The sequence below is a fragment of the Saccopteryx leptura genome, unplaced genomic scaffold (assembly GCF_036850995.1).
Source record: "Saccopteryx leptura isolate mSacLep1 unplaced genomic scaffold, mSacLep1_pri_phased_curated manual_scaffold_23, whole genome shotgun sequence".
Classification (NCBI taxonomy): domain Eukaryota; kingdom Metazoa; phylum Chordata; class Mammalia; order Chiroptera; family Emballonuridae; genus Saccopteryx; species Saccopteryx leptura.
In genome coordinates this window covers 52,188-73,276 of record NW_027095705.1, presented here as the reverse complement: position 1 = coordinate 73,276, position 21,089 = coordinate 52,188, and the positions used below count along the sequence as shown (strand labels likewise).

The window sequence follows — 21,089 nt, the reverse complement described above, 5'->3', positions numbered from 1 at the left end:
GCCTGCGTACACTTCTCCTCTGTTTGGTGCTGCTGATCTGTCCACCCACCTCCAGGCTCTCTTGGCCCAGAGGCGCACCTGAGGCTACATGGGCACAATCCTGGTTCTCACCATTATTTTTCAATCCTTGGAGAATACTCAGCCTCCTCTCTTTACTTCCCAGCCGAGTTGGTGCAGGTGCCAGGGGTGCTGGATGCAAAAATAATGGACCCAGCTCTGGGTCCTCAAAACCAGGAGAACTGTTTGTTTCTGAGCTCCTCAGTTTTTCTAATGGAGGCTTTCTTTTTGTCATCTGTAAAAATGCTGCCTGTTGGCCTACCCAGTGCAGAACCCCACGCTGAGTGCTTGGGATGCAAAACCCGGAGACTCTTAAGGGAACTGACAGTTTAATGGGGAACATTCACAGAATAGAAGAATATCTAAAGAAGGCAATTTGATGGGGCACAGCCCTTCCTACAGGCACAGGGAAGACTTTAAAGAGGCAGAGCCTAAAAGTGGGCTTTGAGTTATGTATAGGAGTTCATCAAGTAGAAAAAAAGGGCTCCTGCAAAGTTTTTCAAGATTTGAAGGTTGTAGTGATTTGAACTTCAGGCCCTCGTGGTTGCTGAGTGCACAGAAAAGCGAGTTGTGATGGTAATAGTGGAATAATTTGGGAGTTGAGGTCACTCTTATGCCCAAGAAAGGAAAACAACTTTCTGATCTTTTCAAATGTTGTGATGTGGTTACATTGAATGACTGAATGAACAAGTGTAAGGATATATAGCCCCAGACCTTAGAAATAATCAGATGCAAACCTTGGATATTTTGCTAGTTTGGATCCAGACCAACCATGCAATAGAATGAGCTGTAATCAAAATTTACTAGTGGAGGACTTTGCCTTCAGTTTTAAAAGAAAAAAAAATAGGGCAACATGTATGAAGCACAATGAAGCTACACAGAATAGAATGTGGTTTCCCTATACAACCTTCTTGTTTTCTGTTTCACAACTGTCTTCCCTGTATTCCCTTTATTTCTGTGTCTTCCTTTCAAAGCTTGGAAACACTGAAGCAAGAGTGGATGCTGATGAGCTCTCCTAACCCAAGTTTACTTTGACTTGGTCAAGTGAACCAGCTTTTATAAAATCATTAAGGCTTAAACACAAAAACAGTAGAAACAGCCTCAATTATTTAGAATGTTGTCAGAAAATTCAGGAAGATGCTATTTTCATCTCTGTCTCCTAGTATTTTTACCATTGCTGTTTTCAATTTAAATTAAAAACAGGTGGTGGCCTGGGCTGGTTGGCTGCACGGTAGAGTGTTGGCCCAGTGTGTTGAAGTCCTTTGTTAAATTCCTGTCTATGGCACACAGAAGAGGCACCCATCTGCTTCTTCAAACTTTCCCCTCTCCTTCCTCTCTATCTCTCTATTTCCTACCTGCAGCCAAAGCTCCATTGGAACAACGTTGACCCCTGCCTCTGAGGAGGGCTCCATGTCCTTTGCCTCATGCATTAGAATGGTTCCTGTTGCAAAAGAGCAATGCCCCAGATGGGCAGAGCATTGCTCCCGGTGGGCATGTCTGTTGGATGCAGGTCGGGTGCATGTGTGGAGTCTGACTGCCTTCCCACTTTTAACTTAGGGGGAAAAATAATAATAAATCAATTATGAACAGGTGGTATTAGCCTTTTAGCATCTGGGGTCTCCTAAGTTCCTCATTTCACTGTGCTGCTCTAAACATTTTTTTCTGTTTTAGCACCACATAATTATTTGACTTCTCTACTTGACTTGTTGCTTTTAACCAAAAGAGACTGAGTTTTAATTATGTGTGTTGAAGTCCTTTGTTAAATTCCTGTCTACGGCACACAGAAGAGGCACCCATCTGCTTCTTCAAACTTTCCCCTCTCCTTCCTCTCTATCTCTCTATTTCCTACCTGCAGCCAAAGCTCCAACTCCTTCCTCAGTGCCTAGCATGGAGCTTAGCAGATAGTAGGTGCTTAGTAATATTTATAGAATGAATGAGGAAACTGAGGCCTACAGAGACCACTTGTTTTGGCCATGGTTTTTGATTTATGTCAAGCCTTTATTTTGTGCCAGGCACTATGCTAAGTGCTTAACATGTAGCATCTCATTTAACTTTCATATAATAATGCTGCTTTTCAAATGAAGAAATAAAAGCATAAGTATAAAGCAGTTCACTTAGTCATAGAGCCTGCAAAGAGTGAGGTGTTCAGCCCATCAGTTGGGACCTTACTCAATTGTCTGCTGGAGCACAAATCCTGAGTTGAGGTTTCTGGTGTGTGTGCTCTTCAACACCCATTGTGTTGTCCTGGGTCTTCCCAGACTTCCTTCTTTCAGAAACTTTTTGGTTATCTCTGATATACTGTGTTCTAGCTTAGTGTATAAAATATATAGTATGGTATGCAACTTATTTCCTGTTATTCTCATGTGACAGCACCCTGAAAACTGCCACCCTCTGGAATCAGAATTTCTACATCACTTAAAATTTTCACTGGTAGCTGGGGAAGTTGGGGAGTATGGGAGATCTAAATTATGTGTCCTTATTGTCACTAATAACTTAAAACATCACGGATGAGTTAAAACAGCTAACAAATATCATTTAGAGGATTTTGTCTTTCCAATATGAGGATTTAAATTTAGTAACTGGTAGCACTTTTACATATCCATATTCTCAAATATAAATAATTAAAAAATAAGGACTTGTCAACATTTAGTGCATATATATATCCTGGGATTTTGCTAAAATGCAGATTCTCATTCTGTACATCTGAAATACTACAACACTAACTTTGCTAGAGATTAAGGAAACATACTTGGAGTAGTCTGAGACTAGATGCAGCCAGGAGTGGAGGTGTGAGATATGGGCCTTTTTCTGTGGCAACTGCCAAGGAACCAAAGAGGAGTTTTTGGGGACTGAATTTTATGGGATGGGGGTTTGTTGACCAGTTCTTTTAGCAGGAAAAAAAAGATTTTTGTGAAACTGAGACTAGAGGTCCTTTTTCTCCTCAAGAAATATGCAGGCACTGAAAAAATGCTATAGTACCTCAGACTGCAGCAAACACCAAGAAGCAGAAAGAAAATTTTAGGAGATAATGAAAAAAGTGATATAAAAAATCAAAATATAATGGTTTGACATGACTTCAAGGTGAACATTCCCCCCGCCCTTTTTTTGAGAAAGAGAAAGGGACAAACAGGTTGGGAGAGATGAGAAGCATCAATTCTTCATAACCCGAACTCTAATTCTAACCCTAACCCTACCCTAACCATAACCCTAACCCTCACCCTCACCTTCACTCTAACACTCACACTAACCCTCACCCTAGCCCTCACACTAAAATTTATTCTAACGGTAACCCCAGCCAAGGCCCAACTGCCAAGGCTCTACACCATGTGATCTCCTTAACCCTGCCATATCAGGTTGGCTGCCACGACCCCTCCCCTCATCTTCCAGGCCCCATCTCCTCCAGAGTCTCCATCTTCAGCCATGGCACTCAGCCTGCCCTACCTGTCCTGCTCCTTCTACACGCCTGCGCCATTCCCTTCCCCTCACTGCCTAAGAGGGCTCACCTGGCCTCTGGCCTGAGTGGCATTCAGGAGGCTTCAAGTGGCTCCAGTCGCCCTCCACAGTAGAGAATGTTTTAAATCAAGATGCCACAGGTTGCCTCCCCTTAGCGGCCGGTCAGGAACAGCAGAAGTCCACCCTCTCTCTCCATCCCTTTCTTTCTCTCTCGGTATTTGCCAGGATGCCCTGTGTCTCCTGCACATGCTGTTGGCTCCTCTGGGGAAAGGGCAGTGCCTGGTGGGAGATCTTCATCGTTAAGCTAGCTCTTGCCCCCAGAAAAGTCCCCAGACCAGCATGCAGCAGGCTGCAGGGCAGTGTGGGCGGGACCAGCTCTCCTGCTCCATCAGCTGAGAATTCTGCATGGAGCTACCTCGTGGACTGATTTCCTTCTGAGAAGACAGGGCAATACCTAACTCCTTTTTTTTTTTTTTTTTTTTTTTTTGGTAGGCCATTTTCTTTATTTCTAGCCTCGCACTCTGATGAGTAAAAACAAGCACACGGAAAAAACAAAAGCCACTCATTCAGTACTCAAAAAGCTACCAACACATCCGACTTTTTCTAGAAACAAAGGCCATCACCAGTTCAGCGGAGCTTACAAAGCCCCTCCCTCCTAATCCCCATCAGCAGACCTCCATCTCTCCAACCTCCATGTGACCAGTCTGCCCTGCAACAACGTGGTCTCCTCTAAAAGGGCCTCTTACATTCTCCTTTTAAGTTTTTGGCGTGACAATCCCTCCTCCCGCACACATTGGCATAACCAAGCCCCTTCCCAAGCATAGATATTTAGCTGTATCACCTGGGAGGCCATTCACATGACCAGCGCCATTTTTAACAATAAGTGACCAAAAACAGAAAATACAGATTTTTACAAACTTATTTGCCCAACAAGACCTCTCTCCGGTATAAATTTTCTGATGGTTATTATGAGCTGATGAATTTCAAAAGGAATTGCCACACTGTTTGGATTTTGTATACTTTCTCTCCCGTGTGACTTATTTGATGTACAATAAAGTGTAATGTCTGGGTTAAGGTTTTGCCACATTCTAAACATTTATGAGACCTCTCTTCAGTATAAATTTTCTAATGTTTAGCAAGAACTGAGGAATAATTAAAAGCTTTGCAACATTCTAAACATTCATGAGACCTTTCTTCAGCATAAATTTTGTGAAGTTTAGCAAGAGGCCAGGAATGGCTAAAAGCATTGCCACATTCTTTACATTTGTATTGTTTCTCTCCTGTGTAAGTTTTTCAATGTTTAGCAAGAGCTGAGGAATAGTTAAAGCCTTGACACATTGCCTGCAATTCTATGGTTTCTCTCCTGTGTGAATTCTTTGATGTACAGTAAGGTGTGAGTTCAGTAAAAAGTTTTTGCCGCAATCTAAACATCTGTGAGTCCCATCTCCAGTATGAATTTTCTGATGCCTGGTAAGAGCTGAAGAATGGCTAAAGGCTTTGCCACATTCTCTACATTTGTATGGTCTCTCTCCTGTGTGAGTTCTTTGATGTATAGTAAGAGCTGAAGAATCCTTAAAGGCTTTGCCACATTCTCTACATTTATATGGTTTCTCTCCTGTGTGAATTCTTTGATGTACAGTAAGAGATGAGGAACCATTGAAAACTTTGCCACATTGCCTGCAATTGTATGGTCTCTCTCTTGTGTGAATTCTTTGATGTTTAGTAAGGTATGACTTACGAATAAAGGTTCTGCCACATTCTAAACATTGGTGAGACCTCTCTCCAGTATGAATTATATAATGGTAAGTAAGAGTTGAGGAACGACTAAAGGCTTTGCCACATTCTCTACATTTGTATGGTTTCTCTTCTGTGTGAGTTCTTTGATGCATAGTTAGAGTTGAGGCTTGGCTAAAAACTTTGCTACATACTTTACATTTGTATGGTTTCTCTCCTGTGTGAATTCTTTGATGTACAGTAAGATCAGAGGAATAATTAAAGGCTTTGCCACATTCTCTACATTTGTGTGGTTTTTCTCCTGTGTGATTTTTTTGATGCCTACTAAGAGCTGAGAAATTACTAAAGGCTTTGCCACATTCTGTACATTTGTGTGGTTTTTCTCCTGTGTGATTTTTTTGATGCCTGGTAAGAGCTGAAGAATGGCTAAAGGCTTTGCCACATTCTCTACATTTGTATGGTTTCTCTCCTGTGTGAGTTCTTTGATGCACAGTAAGAGCTGAGGATTGGCTAAAGGCTTTGCCACATTGTCTACATTTGTATGGTTTCTCTCCTGTGTGAATTCTTTGATGTACAGTAAAAGTAGAGGAATCATTAAATGCTTTTCCACATTGTCTGCAATTGTATGGTTTTTCTCCCGTGTGAATTCTTTGATGTACAGTAAGGTGTAATTTCCGGATAAAGGTTTTGCCACATTGTAAACATTTGTGAGACCTCTCTCCAGTGTGAATTGTCTGATGGTCAATAAGAGTTGAGGATCGTATAAAGGCTTTGCCACATTCTCTACATTTGTATGGTTGCTCTTCTGTGTGAGTTCTTTGATGCATAGTTAGAGTTGAGGATTGTCTAAAAGCTTTGCTACATACTTTACATTTGTATGGTTTCTCTCCTGTGTGAGTTCTTTGATGTCTAGTAAGAACTGAGGAATGGGTAAAGGTTTTGCCACATTCTCTACATTTGTATGGTTTCTCTCCTGTGTGAATTCTTTGATGCACAGTAAGAGCTGAGGAATCCTTAAAGGTTTTGCCACATTCTCCACAATTGTATAGTATCTCTTCTGTGTGACTTCTTTGATGTACAATAAGTTGTAATGTTTTTATAAAGGTTTTGCAACATTCTAAACATTTATGAGATTTCTCTCCAGTATGAATTTTCTGATGTTCAGTAAGAGCTGAGGAGTGGCGAAAGGCTATGCCACATTCTCTATGTTTGTCTGGTTTCTCTCCTGAGTGAGTTCTTTGATGTCTAGTAAGAGCAGAGGAATGGTTAAAGGCTTTTCCACATTCTCTGCATTTGTAAGTTCTCACTTTGGTGTTAATGTATCTCTCATATAAAATAAGATATGCATGCCAATTAAGTGTTGTATCACGTTCTTTACATTTATAAAGTGTTTCTTTAGTATGGACTTTCTTAAGTGTTTTCACATGGGAAATTAAACTGAAAGCACTCTTACATGAATTATAATTGTAAGCTTCATTTTTAGTATGAATATTCTCATTGTCATTATGATTTGAAGATTGCTTGAAAGATTCAACACATTTAGTTTGTTCATTTGTCTTCTCCAGAATATGAAGAACCTGATGATTATTAGAATGTGACATCTGGCCAGACACTTTTCCTTGTTCACAATGGTTCTCTGGAAATGAAGTTTTCTCATTTTGATTATTACTTGATTCTTTTTTCAAGCTTTTCCAATGTTCATTGCATTGGTAACATCTGTCTTCATTATGTGTATTCAGTATTGTTTTAGAGAAGAAATCTTCGATTCCAGGCTTTTGTAACAAGGTCTGGTTGTCCAGGGAGACCAGGTTCCTGTAGTTCTCCAACATCACATCCACGTACAGTTCCTGCTGAGCTGAGTCCAGGCATTCCCACTCCTCCAGAGAGAAATCTACAGCCACATCCCTGAAGGTCAGTGGTTTCTGAGAAGCAGCCATTCTGTCCTGGTCCTGCTTCTGCTTGTTTTCTCAGGTGACAGTATGTTGAGGAGTCAAGTCTGCATTTCGAGAATGTGCCACCACAGGTGTCCACACAGCCCCTCTTATCCACTTCCACCGCAGTCACAGACAGAAGGACCTGGAAATGCTGAAAAGGCCACACTCTCCTGTCCTTCCTCACTGGAGTCAGCCAAAAGTGCTCCGCTGGGGGCTCGGCGTCCTCAGCGACCCTCCAGCTTCCCGCGTGGAAGGCTGAGGATGGGGAGCACCATGTTTAAACAGGAAAGATCGTTACTAGACCCTGCGTGACCTAGCTATAGCCGCTTCCGGGTTTCTGGCCCCTAACTCCTTTTAATCCCCGAGTTTAGAGGAGGAAAATGGCTGCGGTCTTTAGTTTACAATTAGTTCTCCCCGCTTTCATTTTTGTTGTTTTTGACAGAGAGGCAGAGAGAGACAGAAACATCAAGATGTTCTTGTGTGTGCCATAACCAAGGAATCTTATGAACAACCTCATGGTCCAGGAATATGCTCTAACCAATGAAGCTATCTGGCCAGGGTTTAATTTTTATTGACTTATAGAGAAACAGAGAGAAGAAAGGAGAGAGAAGGGAGTAGAAAGAAAACATTCATTTGTTGTTCCACTTAGCCATGGACTCATTGGCTATGACCTGACTGGAGACCAAATCCTTGGTGTTTCCGGTGGATGTTCCTTACCACCTGACCTAACTGGCAAAATCTCTCTGTTGTTTCTTCCTTTTTTTCCTTTTATTTATTGAGAGGAATGGAGGCAGTGGCTCCCGTATGCGGGATTATTATGGCTAGCCCACTAGGAGGTGATGGTCTGACCATCTGGGGTGTTGCTTCATTGCTTAGCAACCAAGCTCATTTTAGCACCTGAGGCAAACACCATGGAGCCACCCTCAGCACCTGAGGCCAACTCGCTCCAATTGAGCCATGGCTGCAGAAGAAGCATGAAGTTACCACTGCACTGCAAATACATCAACAGCAAACCTTCAAAGAGTCACTATGCGGTTATGGTCATGGGCAGCAAATTGAGGATACTGTCTTGACACACACACTGGAGAAACCAGATGAGAACAGATTTTCACTGGGATACCTCATTTAAATATCCTGTGACTCTGCCCTAGGAGCCGCACAATGACCCAGACACTTCATAACCCTCCTCACTGCGACACACCACTCCTTTTCTTCCAGGAACATTCAGGGACTTTGTGGATGTTTCTCCTTTCTTCCTTCCCTACCTTCCCCTCCACACCCTCTCCCTTCCCACAGGACCCACACCCAGGGCAGCAGTGGCCACCATGCTCCAGGCTCTCTCCTGCTTCAGACACCCAGCTCCCTTCCCTGAGACTCCCCCACTCAACCACTGTTGCCCCCACAGACACCCCTGGTACCTCCCCCCACCAAAACACTTCCTCGCTTCTCTCCCCCCACAGGAACATCCTGGACACCGCCCAGACTCACCTCGAATTTTCCGTGACAGGTCTACAATGCTGGCAGAAACCGCAGGCCCCACACATACCAGTGAAAACGCATGTCACTTAGGACTATATCTGAAGACTCCACAAAAGGGCACAATTCTTCCCAAATTAAAGTGAATGACCTACCTTAAGATTCCATAGCTCAATAATGGAAGATTTTGAGCCCCAATTTACATGTAAGCTTTTTTCAGAGTCTAGTACACACTCATCCTCATCCTTACAGAGCTATTTCACACAACTCAAACTAAGAACCATTTCTAAGAACACCAACTGGCACCTCCTGCAACATGACAAATTTATGTCTTAATGTGCACACTGTGCACCCTCATAGACAGGGTGCCAGCAGACACTTCATGTGGACAAAAATCCATGCCATGTCCTTTTTTTTGTTTGTTTGTTTTTCATTTTAGAGAGGAAAGAAGGAGATAGAGAAAGAAAAAGAAAGAGATAAAAATAGGAAAGAGGAGGAGGAAGCATCAACTCCCATATATGCCTTGACCAGAAAAGTGCACAGCTCTGAACCTGCGACCTCAATGTTTCCAGGTCAAGGCTTTATCCACTGCGCCACCACAGGTCTGGTCTTTTCTGTGTTTGTTTTTAATAATATTTCATCCCCAATCAAGGATTCCCTCTTTTGAAACTCAAATTTTACTGAGGTGATAAATGTTGTTTCTTCCATCACAACGACCATGAGACATGAACAAAATTTTCTTTCACATAAACGGCTGGAGCAGACTCTATTCTGAACACTTCTTTTTAACATGCAAAGCAGATCCACATTGCCTTGCACTGGCCCAGTTTCTTGTTGTTTCCACCCTTCGCTGTCTTTGCACCTCCCCACACCCCACTGCACATCATAGAAAGTCTGCCTTAAGAAACCCTAAGCTCCCTCTTCAATACTTATGCCCTCTCCTTCAACTTGTGCCCTTGAGCCTGGCTATCCCATCCTGCCCTGCTCCCTCCCCGTGCCATACCTGCACCTCCCCATGCCTCACTATTCCTCCCTGCACCACAATCACCCCTCGCCATTTGCCCCACCCTGTGTCATCCTAGCGCTGTCTTGCCCCACTCCTTCTGCTCTTCCCAGTCCACCCCACACTGCGTCATTTGCTCTGCCCCCCACAATGCCTCTTAGTGCCAATGCCCTGTACCTGCTCCACCTCATCCTTTTCCTGTAGCTGACAAGGGGGCTGCGAAAGCCACTGCCTTGGATCTGCAGGTGCTCCTGAGCCTTCCCAGTGTGGGCTGTTGGGTCTAAAGGGTGAAAAGGACACAGCACCTTAGTGGTCATGTGATTGTGAAGATGGCCAGTTTTCCCTGGAGAGCCAAGCCCTGCTCTTGAACTTAGGGAGTGTTTGTCGCTTCCTGTCTTGTTGCCGCCTCCTAGTGCATTTTTGCGTGTGTGTGTGTGTGTGTGTGTGTTTGCACACATGCACTGCTCCTCTGTTGAGTGCTTCTGGTCTTTCCACCCACCTCCAGACTGTCTTGGCCCATAGGCACTCCTGAGGCTGCGCCGGTAGAATCTGGGTTCCCGCCATCATTTCCAGAATCTTGAAGAAAACTCAGCCTTCGCTGTTTGCTTTCCCAGCTGAGTTGGTGCAGTTTCCAGGGGTGCTGGACGCAAAGAACAATGGACTTATCTCCAGTTCTGCACAAACGGGGAGACCTGTTTGTTCCTGAGCTCCTCAGTCCATCTGGAGGAGGCTTGCATTTTGTCACGGGTGAAAATGCTGCTGTCGGGAAACCCTTTGCAGGACCCCGCACTCAATGCTGGGGATGCAAAACCCACAGACTCTTAAGGTAACTGCCAGTTTAAATGGAGAACATTCACAGAATAGAAGAATATCTAAAGAAGGCATTTTCATGGGTTCCAACCCCTCCTATGGGCACAGGGAATAATTCATAGAGGCAGAGCCTAAAACTGGGCTTTCAGTGATGTATAGGAGTTCATCAAGTAGGAGGGAAGGGCTCCTTTGAAGGTTGCTAAGCTTTTGTGGCTGTTGTCATTGAAACTTCAGGCCCTAGCAGGTGCTGAGTGTACAGAAAATTGAGTTGTGATGGTGATAGAGGAATTATTTTGGGGTTGTGATCTCCTTTATGCCGCAGAATGGAAGATAACTTTCTGAATTTCCAAATGATGTGATGTGGGTATATTGAAAGAGTGAATGAACAAGTGTAAGGATATATATCCTCAGACCTTAGAAATAATCAGAGGCAAATATTGGATGGTTTGCTGGTTTGGTTTCAGACCTACCATGCAATAGAATGAGCTGTAATAAAAACTTACTAGTGAAGGGTTTTTACCTTCAGTTTTAAAAGAAAGAAAAAAATAGGGCAACATCTATGAAGCACAATGAAGCTACACACAATAGAATGAGGTCTGTCTATACAACCTTCTGGTTTCCTGCTTCACAGCTGTCTTCCCTGTATTACCTTTATTTTTGTGTCTTCCTTTCAAAGCTTGGACACACTGATGCAAGAGTGGGTGCCAAAGAGCTCTTCTAGACATGAGTTTTCTTTGACTTAGTCGTGAAACCAGCTTTTATAAAATCATTAAGGCTTAAACACAAAAAGCAAAGAAATAGTCTCAATTATCTAGAATGTTGTCATTAGAAAATTTAGGAAGATGTTATTTTCATCTCTGTCCTCTACTTTTTTTACCATTCTTGTTTTCACTTTAAATTACAAACAGGTGGAGCTCCAAGAAGGCAGCGGAGTAGGCAGATGCACAGAGGCACAGCTCTCAACACCAAACTGGAATACAAATCAATTTAGGAAAAATCAGCATGAAAAACCAACACTGAACTGCAAGAACAGCTCTCAAAAACCAAGGAGCAAAGAGGAAGCCACAATAATCCTGGTAAGGAGTGCCTGAATCTCCTCTGCCTACAGGAATGGAAGGGGGGGAGGGTGAGGCTGAGAGCCCAGAGAGAATTTCACAGAGGAAAAAGAGAAGAAACTACTGCTCACAGCCACTTACCTGGCGACCAGGGAGCAAGGTAGGTTGAAAAGGCCAGCTTATCTCCCAAGTGGAAAGGACAGGGAGAGGGACAGACTGTGAGGGGCTAAGGTATGCAAGAAACGAAATAAAAAACTGACTCATTTCTGCTGGAGGCGGCCATAGCTGGGGGAGGGACTGAACCTTTCACAAAACAGAGCTGAAGTGCTTCCGGATCAGAGATCTCTGGACATCTATCCAGCTCCAATCAGCGCAACAAGACACAGCTGAAAACAAGAAGTGGGGAGGAGGGGCAGTAACTCAGGTCTCCATGGAGATCTGAGATACACCTCCCCCTACTGAAGCTGAGAAAAAACCCTGCCCCCAGTGAGATTAGTTGGTGGAAGAGACCTTCAGCGACTCAGGCTACACCCACAGCATTCCTGGTTACAGTTTCAAGGAAGCCCCCTGCTGAGATCAGTTAACAAGACTATCACCTGTTAAGAAAACAAACAAATCAAGACTTCAAAGCTGCCCAAATCCGAAAGTGGATTACAAATAATAGCTGATACCAACCCAAGAAGACCTAGAAATAACACAACTGAAAACTGGAGGCAGACAACACCAAGCCTAGACTCAAACAACTCTACAAATAAAACACCATGATGAGAAGACAAAGGAGTGCAACCCAAATGAAACCACAAGAGACACCTTTGAGAGATGAGCTGAGTGATATGGAAATAATCAAACTTCCAGATGCGGAGTTCAAAATAATGATTGTAAGGATGCTTAGGGATCTTAGAACAACAATGGAGGGGCAGTTTGAAACCCTAAATAAAGAAATAGCAAGTATAAAAAAGAACCAGTCGGAGATGACAAATACAATATCAGAAATAAAGACCACAATGGAAGGAATTAAAAACAGGATAGATAGAGCAGAGGATCGACTCAGCGAGTTTGAGGACAACTGGAATGAAGGCTTAAAAGCAAAGAAGAAAAGAGAAAAGAGACTCAAAAAGTCAGAGGAAATTCTTAGAGATCTCTGTGACAACATGAAGAGATATAACATCCGCATCATAGGGATTCCTGAAGAAGAAGAAAAGGAACAAGGAATAGAGATGTTGTTCAATCATATCATAGCTGAAATTTTCCCTAAACTAATGCAAGAGAAACTCTCACAAGTCCAAGAAGCACAGAGGACTCCATTAAAGAGAAACCCAAAGAAACCTACACCAAGACACATCATAATTAAAATACCAAAGCTAAGCGATAAAGAGAAAATATTAAAAGCTGCAAGAGAAAAAAAGTTATCACCTACAAAGGAGCCCCCATAAGAATGACATCCGACTTCTCAACAGAAACACTTGAGGCCAGAAGGGAATGGCAAGAAATATTCAAAGTAATGCAGAACAAGAACCTACAACCAAGACTACTTTATCCAGCAAGGCTATCATTTAAAATTGAAGGAGAAATAAAAAGCTTCCCAGACAAAAAACAACTCAAGGAATTCATTACAACCAAACCAATGCTACAGGAAATGTTAAGGGGCCTGTTGTAAACAGATCAAAGTGGGAAAAGAATATAGCAAAAAAAGGAATACACCTTTAAAAAGGAAAATGGCAATAAACAACTACATATCAATAATAACCTTAAATGTAAATGGATTAAATGATCCAATCAAAAGACATAGGGTAGCTGCGTGGATAAGAAAACAGGACCCTTACATTTGTTGTCTACAAGAGACACACCTTAGAACAAAAGACACACATAGATTGAAGGTAAAAGGATGAAAAAAAAATTTCATGCAAATGGAAATGAAAAAAAAGCTGGGGTAGCAATACTTATATTAGACAAATTGGACTTTAAAACAAAGGATATAGTAAGAGATAAAGAAGGCCACTACATAATGATAAAGGGAGTAATCCAACAGGAAGATATAACTATTATAAATATCTATGCACCTAATATAGGAGCACCCAAATATATAAAACAGACTTTGATGGATTTAAAGGGAGAGATCAACAGCAATACTATAATAGTAGGGGATTTCAATACACCACTAACATCACTATATAGATTCTCAAGAAAGAAAATTAACAAAGAAACAGCAGACTTATTGGAAACACTAGATCAATTCGATTTAATAGATATCTTCAGAACCTTTCACCCTAAAGCAGCAGAATATACATTCTTTTCAAGTACTCATGGTACATTCTCTAGGATAGACCACATGGTAGGGCACAAAAGTGCTCTCAACAAATTTAAGAAGACTGAGAGCATATCAAGCACTTTCTGCGACCACAGCGGCATGAAAGTAGAAATGAATCACAGCAGAAAACCTCAAAAATTCTCAAACACATGGAAACTAAGTAGCAGGGTGTTAAATAATGAATGGATTAAGAAAGAGATCAAAGAAGAAATAAAAAAAATTCCTAGAAACGAATGACAATGAGCATACAACAACTCAAAATTTAAGGGACACAGCAAAAACAGTGCTGAGAGGGAAGTTCATAGCACTACAAGCACACTTTCAGAAGCTAGAAAAAGCTCAAATAAACAACATAACCCTGCATCTAAAAGAATTAGAAAAAGAACAGCAAGTAAAGCCCAAATGTAGTAGAAGGAAGGAAATAATAAAGATCAGAGCAGAAATAAATGACATAGAGGCTAAAGAAACAATACAGAGGATCAATGAAACTAGGAGCTGGTTCTTTGAAAAGGTAAAAAGATTGATGAACCTTTAACTAGACTCACCAAGAAAAAGAGAGAGAGGACTCAAATAAATAAAATTAGAAATGAGAGGGAGAAATAACAACTGACACAACAGAAATACAAAATATTGTAAGAAAATACTATGAAGAACTGTATGCCAAAAAACTAGACAAACTAGATGAAATGGACAAATTCCTTGAAACATACAATCTTCCAAAAATCAATCTGGAAGAATCAGAAAACCTAAACAGACCGATTACACCAAATGAGATTGAAACAGTTATCAAAAAACTCCCAACAAAGAAAAGTCCGGGGCCCGATGGCTTCACAACGAAATTCTACCAAATATTCAAAGAAGAACTAACTCCTATCCTTCTCAAACTATTTCAAAAAATTCAAGAGGAAGGAAGACTTCCAAGCTCCTTTTATGAGGCGAGCATAATTCTGATTCCAAATCCAGACAAAGACAACACAAAGAAAGAAAATTATAGGCCAATATCTCTCATGAATATAGATGCTAAAATCCTCAACAAAATATTAGCAAACTGGATCCAACAATACATGGAAAAATCATACACCATGATCAAGTGGGATTTATTCTGGGAAGGCAAGGCAGGTACAGTATTTGTAAATCAATCAATGTGATTCATCACATAAACAAAAAGAAGGAGAAAAACCATATAATAATTTCAATAGATGCAGAAAAAGCATTTGATAAAATCCAGCACCCATTCATGATCAAAACTCTCAGCAAAGTGGGAATACAGGGAACACAACTCAACACGATAAAAGCCATCTATGAGAAACCCACAGCCAACATCATACTCAATGGGAAAAAATTAAAAGCAATACCCTTAAGTTCAGGAACAAGGCAGGGGTGCCCCCTTTCACCACTCTTATTTAACATATTTCTGGAAGTCCTAGCCACAGCAATCAGACTAGAAGAAGAAATAAAAAGCATTCAAGTTGGAAAAAAAGAAGTAAAACTATCATTATTTGCAGATGATATGATACTGTATATAGAAAACCCTAAAGTCTCAGTCAAAAAACTACTGGACCTGATAAATAAATTCAGCAAAGTGGCAGGATATAAAATCAATACTCAGAAATCAGAAGCATTTTTATACACCAACAATGAACAGTCAGAAAGAGAAATTAAGGAAACAATCCCCTTCACAAATACAACCAAAAAAATAAATTACCTAAGAGTAAACTTAACCAAGGAGACTAAAGACTTGTACTCGGAAAATTACAAAACATTGATAAAAGAAATCAAGGAAGATACAAACAAGTGGAAGCATATACCGTGCTCATGGTTAGGAAGAATAAATATCATTAAAATGTCTATATTAGACGTCACGGAAATGGCGCCGTGAGCAGCGCGTCCGACAGATCTCCCCAAAATCACAACAAATTTATCAACTAGAAACAGGAAAATTTATCCTTGGAGCATTCCGGAGTTCCATACAAACTGAAAGTGAAAGGACTGTTATCACTTGAATCTGAGAGACGAGGGTGTGGAGGACGCTACCGCAGGGACGTTCATTCAAGCCGTGAGGGAGTGCGCCTGTGGTGAGTTAGCCCACACTTGGGAGCCATGAGCAGCAGCCGCGAGCAGCCGCAAGCAGCCGCAGGTGCGCGCCCAGTTCGGTTGCAGAGCGAGCACCGCCCACACTCGGGAGCAGCGAGCAGCCGCCGGCGCGCGCCCGGTCCGGATGCAGAGCGAGCACCACTAACGTTCCCAGCGGCCCGTGCACTGCGAGTGAGAGTCACCAGCCACCGATTCCCGGAGCACCCCATTCGTGCGTGTACCCTGGGCATTCCATGCGCCCAGAGCGCCCTGCTGGCCTGCACACACAGGGTGCCCCATCATCCTGCGCCCGGTGCACCCCAGCCACCAGCAGCGGGGGGAGCGGGTGAGGCCCCAGGGCGGTATTCCCTACTTGGGAGATTCTCTCCGTGGGCGGGGCACCTCACCCAGCCATTCAAGCTAACAATCAAGCGTTGGGGGAGGGGTGCTCAGGCAGCCTGAAATACCTTCAGGAGCACAGCTGTGACCCAATCACTTAAATTAGCTTAACCCGTGAAATCTGCGCACCCTTGGTTCTAATTGATAAGATCTCTCTCAGTTCAGCGACCCAAGACAAGAGGCGTGATATTTTTTAGTGCCTCTCACTAAAGGGGCGGGGGCAACTTCTGATTGATAGAGCCTCCATGTTCAGGGATAAACGCTAACAAGAAGGACTTGGCAGATAATAAGATCTATACTACACTAGTCGCAAGCAGAGACTAGTGCCTCTTCTTCCCAGACAAAACAGGCTACAAAGTGTGGAAAGCCTGGGTTGAGAGGTCCAACTGAATGCTAGGCGCTGAACAGTCACCTTGACAACAACTGACTCCCACCCCCGCCTGATTACACTGGAGGCCCTGACTGCCAGAGCCTTTCCCAAAGCCTTGCACTGAGTGGGGATAAAGTGGGGATTTCCCAGCTCTTTGAGCCTCTTACTCCCCAGGCAGAAGCAGTTGCAGCCTTATAGCTGGATCACCAGGCTGCTAATTTAGGAAGGGGGGACTAGGAGAGAGAATCCAGAAAAGCAAACTCTCTCATCGTTGGACCCTGCAAACGCCAACAAGCCTTGACTACCAGCAAGACTAAAGCCAATTATATGACATTGCCATAGAATCCCATCAACTGCAAATCCCTACCTAAGTGTGACACAGGGGCAGAGCCTGGGGTACAGAGTCACCGACCAGGAAGAGGGAGAGAAAAGAAAAAGGAAGAAGTTAACATCTCAAAATCAAGAAAAATCCACAGACTTTACAACTTGTTCCACTAATTTTTCTTTGTTGTTGTTTGTTTCTTCTATCTTATTGCCTTTATTTCCTCCACCTCGGTCCTTCTATTCTCTGCCCATCTTATGCTTCCATTTTCTTGAACTACACTACCCATAAGTGTTACATTTTATTTCTCTTCTTCATCCTCATCCTCCTTTAAGGTTATACTCCAAAACACTTAACTCTCACTCTCTCCTCTTTTGTTTTTTTTTGTTTTGTTTTGCTTTATTTTGTTTTTTCTCTTCCTTTTTTATTTCTTCCTTCGTTTTTCTCTTTTTCTTATTTTTTCCTTTCTATTCATTTTTTCTTTTCTCGTTTTACTTTCCTCCCATTTAATCCTCAATCACGAACAAATTAGTTAATTTGGGACTCAAGGCTTTTTTTGGCTTTATTTTTCTTTTTCGCTTTTGTTTTTGTTTTTTTCTTGTTTGTTTATTTTTGTGGCATTTTGGGTCCTCCCAACCCAAGGTCTCCATTGTATTTAGTCTTCGCTCCACTTAATACAACAGATTTTTACTTATTATTTTTATTTTTTTCTTTATTATTCCTTTTTTTGTCCTTTTCTCTGGTTCCCGCTTATCCCTGTCATTATATCTCTTAGTTGACCATCACTCACAAGCAAATCATCTTATGCTTGTCTAAGATTTTCTTCCCTTTTTTTTTTTTTGCATTTAGTAGGTCCCTACTCCCCTTTTTTTGCCCCTTGAACTCTTCACCCCAAATCAGGCCCTCCATTATAGCTACAATATTTCCCTGAGGAGGGGAGAGGAGGGAAAGAGAAGAAAGAAAAAAAGGGAGAAATAATAAATTATTACTGGTTTTTTTTGGTGGGGTGTTTTACCTTTTTTTTTTTTTTTTTACTTTTTACTCTTTATTAATTCTAATTAGTGCTATCAACAAGACCACCCGCAGATGCCAATAAGAAAGAGGAAATCAAAATCGAATATTATGGATACAAAAGAAAGAGAGGTAACACAAATAGATGTGGAAAAATCTATGGAGAAAAGACTTAACATATTGGAAGCCTTGGAGCTAATTGACAGAGAATTTAAAATAGAAATCTTAAAAATACTCAGAGATATACAAGAAAACACAGAAAGGCAATATAGGGAGATCAGAAAACAACTCAATGAACACAAAAATATATTACCAAGGAAATTGAAACTATAAAAACAAATCAAACAGAAATGAAAAACTCATTTCACGACCTGAAAAGCGAGGTAACAAGCTTAGCTAGCAGAACAGCCCAGATTGAAGATAGGATTAGTGAAATAGAAGACAAACAACTTGAGGCACAACAGAGAGAGGAAGAAAGAGACTCAAAAATAATAAAAAACGAGAAAGCCCTACAGGAATTGTCTGACTCCATCAGAAAGAATAACATAAGAATAATAGGTATATCAGAGGGAGAAGAGAAAGAAAATGGAATGGAGAATATACTCAAACAAATAATAGACGAGAACTTCCCAAGCCTGTGGAAAGAACTAAAGCCTCAAATTCAAGAAGCAAACAGAACACCGAGTTTTCTTAACCCCAACAAACTCACTCCATGGCACATCATAATAAAGATGACACAAACCAATGACAAAGAAAAAATTCTCAAGGTAGCCAGGGAAAAGAAGAGTACAACATATAAAGGAAGGCCTATTAGATTATCATCAGATTTCTCAGCAGAAACTCTACAAGCTAGAAGAGAATGGACCCCAATATTTAAAGCACTGAAAGAGAGGAACTTTCAGCCAAGAACACTATACCCATCAAAGCTATCCTTCAAGTATGAAGGAGATATAAAAACATTAACAAATACAGAAAAGATGAGAGAATTTATCACGAGAAAGCCCCCACTCCAGGAAATACTAAAGGGGGTTTTCCAACCAGATTCAAAGAACAAAAGAAAACAACACCACAAGTAACAGCTCCACCAAGAACACAATAAAACCAAACTTAAACTGTGACAACAAAGGAAAAAAAGGGGGGAGAGGATGGAGATTAACAGTAGCAAAGGACGATGAAGTGGAGAAATACTTATAAGATAGGGTACTACAATGAATATGGTAGGTATCCTTTTCATTGCTTAATGGTAACCACCCTTGAAAAAACCACCACAAAAACACTTGACTTAAAAAAGGTAGCAACAGAGGAAAGAAGTATGGAACACAAACAAACAAAAACAAATGATAGAAAAACAAAAGAGAAGAACCAAACTAGATACAAAACTAACAGAAAGCAATTTATAAAATGGCAGTAGGGAACCCACAAGTGTCAATAATTACACTAAATGTAAATGGATTAAACTTACCAATAATAAGACACAGAGTAGCAGAATGGATTAAAAAAGAAAATCCAACTATATGCTGCCTACAAGAAACACATCTAAGCAACAAGGATAAAAACAAATTCAAAGTGAAAGGCTGGAAAACAATACTCCAAGCAAACAATACCCAAAATAAAGCAGGTGTAGCAATACTCATATCTGATAATGCTGACTACAAGACAGAAAAAGTACTCAGAGACAAAAATGGTCATTTCATAATGATTAAGGGGACACTGAATCAAGAAGACATAACAATCCTTAATGTATATGCACCAAACCAAGGAGCACCAAAATATATAAGACAGCTACTTATTGACCTTAAAACAAAAACTAACAAAAATGCAATCATACTTGGAGAACTCAATACTCCGCTGACGGATCTAGATCAGTCATCCAAACAGAGAATCAATAAAGATATAGTGGCCTTAAATGAAATACTAGAACACCTGGATATGATAGACATCTACAGGACACTTCATCCCAAAGCGACAGAGTATACATTTTTATCTAGTGTACATGGAACATTCTCAAGAATTGACCATATGTTGGGCCACAAAGACAATATCAGCAAATTTAGAAAAATTGAAATTGTACCAAGCATATTTTCTGATCATAAAGCCTTGAAACTAGAATTCAACTGCAAAAAAAGAGGGAAAAACCCACAAAAATGTGGAAACTAAACAACATACTTCTAAAAAATGAATGGGTCAAAGAAGAAATAAGCGCAGAGATCAAAGGATATATACAGACAAATGAAAATGAAAATACGACATATCAGAATCTCTGGGATGCAGCAAAAGCAGTAATAAGAGGAAAGTTCATATCACTTCAGGCCTATATGAACAAACAAGAGAGAGCCCAAGTGAACCACTTAACTTCACACCTTAAGGAACTAGAAAAAGAAGAACAAAGACAACCCAAAACCAGCCGAAGAAAGGAGATAATAAAAATCAGAGCAGAAATAAATGAAATAGAGAACAGAAAAACTATAGAAAAAATCAATAAAACAAGGAGCTGGTTCTTTGAAAAGATCAACAAAATTGACAAACCCTTGGCAAGACTCACCAAGGAAAAAAGGCACAGGACTCAAATAAATAAAATCCAAAATGAAAGAGGAGAGATCACCACAGACATCATAGATATACAAAGAATTATTGTAGAATACTATGAAAAATTATATGCCACCAAATACAACAATCTAGAAGAAATGGATAAATTCCTGGAACAATACAACCTTCCTAGACTGAGTCATGAAGAAGCAGAAAGCCTAAACAGACCAATCCGCAGGGAGGAAATAGAAAAAACTATTAAAAACCTCCCCAAAAATAAAAGTCCAAGCCCTGACGGTTATACTAGTGAATTCTATCAAACATTCAAAGAAGACTTGGTTCCTATTCTACTCAAAGTCTTCCAAAAAATTGAAGAAGAAGCAATACTTCCAAACACATTTTATGAGGCCAACATAACCCTCATACCAAAACCTGGCAAGGATGGCACAAAGAAAGAAAACTACAGACCAATATCTCTAATGAATACAGATGCTAAAATTCTAAACAAAATACTGGCAAACCGAATACAACAACATATTAAAAAAATAATACATCATG

General features: G+C 41.0%; 1 protein-coding gene across 1 annotated transcript; it reads right to left on the bottom strand.

Moving 5' to 3' along the window:
* Nucleotides 1–4,006: 4,006 nt before the first annotated feature.
* Nucleotides 4,007–7,505, bottom strand: LOC136386944 (zinc finger protein 420-like). The gene is given in 2 exon segments (XM_066358050.1): nucleotides 4,007–4,893; nucleotides 4,896–7,505. Coding segments are annotated over 2 exon segments (2,376 nt in total). The 5' UTR covers nucleotides 7,182–7,505; the 3' UTR covers nucleotides 4,007–4,803.
* Nucleotides 7,506–21,089: the final 13,584 nt, after the last annotated feature.